The sequence below is a fragment of the Urocitellus parryii genome, chromosome 14, assembly GCF_045843805.1.
Source record: "Urocitellus parryii isolate mUroPar1 chromosome 14, mUroPar1.hap1, whole genome shotgun sequence".
Taxonomy (NCBI): Eukaryota; Metazoa; Chordata; class Mammalia; order Rodentia; family Sciuridae; genus Urocitellus; species Urocitellus parryii.
Window position 1 is genome coordinate 64830871 of NC_135544.1, and position 3969 is coordinate 64834839.

Sequence of the window (3969 nt, forward strand, 5' to 3'; positions counted from 1 at the left end):
TTTCCTCATTGGAGATGATCTCACTGTTAAAGGCATTGTTTTTGCTTAATATTTGGACAATTAAAATACTACACACACACACATACACACACAAAAAAAATCTTAGTCACATACCCAATAGTCTCAAAGTTGTCTGGGATGCATATAACGTGTAAAATGGGAAGCACTAAGCAAGGTCTGCATTCGTAAACAGTAATGAAGAATGTGCTTAGATAAGGCTCTTTTGCCCAGTGCACAGAAACTGAGTCTGGACTTTACCAAGCACCAGCTCTTAGCTGAAGCCCCACAGCACCCGTTTCCCAACCCCATACCTGCACGTGAAACCATCAGGAGCACAGTCTGCATGGGAGCTGAATGTCCAGCCACAGAGCTATTGTGTTTCTGCCTCAGGTATCTACACCTGGTCATCCACGTGTGCCTGCTCTGTTCTCCCCTCACCTCCATTTTCCCTCTTGGGAACTTCCCAGGGTCAGAGAAATGATGAGCTGCAGACTGACACCCACTGGTCTGTGGACTGCACCTGGCAGAGCACAGAGACGCCTGCTTTTGATAAGCCTCACTGATCAAGATGCCATTCGCTCTGGAGAAATGGATAAATGGGGGTGTTTGCTGCCCTCTTCTCATGAACATCGTGCTGATCTCTCAACCCTCTCCTAGCCATGAAGACTGGCCTCTTTCTATTTGCTGCTCTCTTCTTTCTGGCTCCAGGTAAATGAGCATCTTTGGAGGGAATGTGAGCAGAGGAGGTGGCTCTGACAGAGGGTCTCTCTGTGACTACCCAGGCTGATCACCACTCAAATGCAAGGGCCCCTGTGGGCTGGTGGCCCTGCGTGGCAACACTTGCTGCAGAAGGCGATGCCTCCTTCTATAATTGCACCTCTATAAATCCTTTGCATTTTCCATTATTGTCCATGAAGTATTGTCACAGGTTGGAATAAATTAAGGGAAGTCAGGAAAGATGCCTTTGGTTCACAATTCCATGCTAAAAAATCACAAAAATGTCTAAAAAAGATTTTAATACTCTGGCCTTTTAAAATCTGGTTAGGCTATAAAATAAAATAGGAAAGAAAGAGAGCTAGAGAGAGGGAGAAATGGAAGAGGATAGGATTAGAAGCATGTATTCACGTTCTGATGTCATGGCATTAGGACAAACTGCAGGGTGTAGGTTGCTGTCAGTTAACCTACATTAGCAAACTACAAGCTGGACACCATGGTGAATGCTTCAATGAAAAAACGTATGCAGTTCTCCAAAGCCAGTGCCTTTAAGAAAAGTGGGACCCCACCTCTTACTCAATGGAATTCAGAGCTTTTTGGGGGGGTCTGTTTTACATATATTTTATAGACATAAATTTGAACAAGGCAAAAATCATACGTGTGTACAGGAGGGAGCCAGGGTTGGAGCCTGGCTCTGTTTTGCCTCCATGAAAGATAGTTGTGATTTCCTCCCACACCAGGGCTCACTGCCGTGTTCTCCTGCTTCTGTGCAGCTGCAGTGGCTCCAGCTGTATCTCCCCCAAATCAGGGCACAAGGCTCAGCTTGTACCAGGTAGAGCTTGTACCAGGGAGCTGTATATCTTTATATCTTTGGCTTCTGGCACAAATATCAGGTAGAGCTTGTACCAGAGAGCTATATATCTTTATATCTTTGGCTTCTGGCACAAATTCAGAAGTCACAGTGAGTTGAATTTGTGCCAGAAGCCAAAGATATATGCCCTACGTGCTCTGCTCAGAATTTTCATGCCAACTATTCCTGTGCCCTCTGGTTTGAATTGCAACAAACCTGTGCAAGTAGATTCTGTGTCAGGATGTGAGGATCTGGGCCTGCAGGGGACTCACTTCACTGGATTTAATGCACACAGTGGAGACGGATCAGAGGTATTCTTTTCAGGTCACACAGACTTATTCCATGACTAGTCAACACAATGCAAGGTTGTATAAAATAAAATTACCTAACGTATCTAAATTAAAGCAACTTTTAATGCACTTTATGTGTGCACTCACACACAGGTGCACTAAGTCCCACATGGCTATCTGTGATGGTCCATTAGAAGCCCTGTGGGCACAGATACTCTCTCCCTCTGGAGGCTCCCGGGCCATTACTATGAACGGGATTCAGCAGGAGGACTCTTTCAAAACAAAGTCCTCTACGTTTAGCCTGAGATGACGTTGCAGTATGAGAAGAGAATAGAATATGTATGCCACTGTGGTGTCATCCAGAGTTCTCTGGGCTTTGAAATGGGGGGGGTATTTCTATTTGAGCAGATGTGCTGATGCTAGATAATGGTTGGTGCATGGGATGGCACTCATCCATCTAGATTTAAGCTTATCCTAATGTGAATTAGACACTTTAATATGTTGACATTAAATGTAATCTGCCTACATCTGACACTAACATTGCAAAGATCTGTATTAGTCAACTCTAAAATGTTAACCCAGATAAGATGAACTGTCTGTCCTTGAAGCAAGATGCTCTTACTGCTGCTACAAGTACTAAGGTAAGAACTGGAATCTATGCAAAATAACAGAGAAAGATTTAAGGAGCTGGGCACAGTGGTGCATGCCATAATCTCAGCGGCTCAGGAAGCTAAGGCAGAAGGGTCACAAGTTCAAAACTAGCCTCAGCAACTTAGTAAGGTCCTGAGAAACTCAGAGAAATTTTGTCCCTACATACAAATATAAAAAGGGGGATGTGGCTCAATGTTAAACACCCTTCTGTTGGGTCCCCATACTAAAGAGAGAGAGCGAGAGAGAGAGAGAGAGAGAGAGAGAGAGAGAGAGAGAGAGAAAGAAAGACTTAAGGAAACAGTACCAACACATTCCCTCTTCCTTCCCTAAAGTGCCTACTTTCCATGGTTGACATGTGGAGGAGAAATCAGATTATGTCTGTGTTTGTTTTTTTGCTTGTTTTTTGTTTTGTTTTGTTTTGTTTTGTACAAGGGATTGAACTCAAGGGCACTTAACCACAGAGCCACATCCCCAACCCTATTTTGTATTTTACATAGAGACAGGGTTTCACTGAGTTTCTCAGAGCCCTGGTAAGTTGCTGCGGCCGGCTCTGAACTCATGATCCTCCTGCCTCAGCCTCCTGAGCAGCTGGGATTCCAGGCGTGCACCACTGTGCCTGGCCCAGATCGAGTCTTTCCAGGCAGCCACGTTACTCTATCTACCACAGTAAGCTTTAGGGGTTTTCTTTTGCTGTTTGTTTTCTTTCTTTCTATCCTTTTCTGCTCTAGTCTTGAGCGCTTTCTTCAACCTCAGGTCTTGCCATACTTTCACCAGGTGGCAATCTTAGAGTGTATGAAGGAAACTCCTGACTCCAGAGAAGTTTATAGGAACAAATTGCTCATTACTCTAATAGATTTGGATAAAAGAATGTTGGCATCTGTTTCCTGAAGACTCCACATAGCCTAATGCAAATGCTGCAAGACAAATGGATTCTTCCTGGTCGTTCACCCCATGTAACAAAAAGACAGAAATAACACACATCTCCTGGCAGGGTAAAGCGTTCTGACAATGGTGTAGAACTCTTGGCTGATGTCTGTGACTATCTGGTCACAGCTGAAAGAGAACTGACCCATGTGGCTCTTTCCCTTGTGTAGCCAAGAATGAGTTTTTTGATGAGAAATGCTACCAGCTTAAAGGGAAATGCATGCGTCATTGTCAGAAAAATGAAGAGCTTGTGGCTCTGTGCCAGAAGTCCCTGAAATGCTGTCTGACGGTCCAACCTTGTGGGAAGATTAGACTGGATGACTGAATCTGGAGACCTGGGCCTCTCGGAGGAGCATGGACTGCCCGGCTGCTGCTTTCACTCTTCACCAAAAATAAATGATTGCTTTGATCAGCTTGTTAAGTGTTTCATTTGGAAGGGAAACCACGCCTCGCCAACCCTGCTGGTCTCTCCCTCCTGGCTTATTTTCCTGAAATTCTGTGGTAAGGCCACTGCCCTCAAAGCCATCCAATATCAATCTT

At 44.6% G+C, this 3969-nt stretch overlaps 1 protein-coding gene across 1 annotated transcript; it reads left to right on the forward strand.

The window, feature by feature from the left end:
• The first annotated feature begins 659 nt into the window (after positions 1-659).
• LOC144250096 (beta-defensin 106A-like) lies at positions 660-3754 on the forward strand. The gene is made up of 2 exons (XM_077792483.1): positions 660-708; positions 3600-3754. The coding sequence occupies exons 1-2, from the start codon at positions 660-662 to the stop codon at positions 3752-3754; spliced, it is 204 nt and encodes a 67-aa protein (XP_077648609.1).
• Positions 3755-3969: the final 215 nt, after the last annotated feature.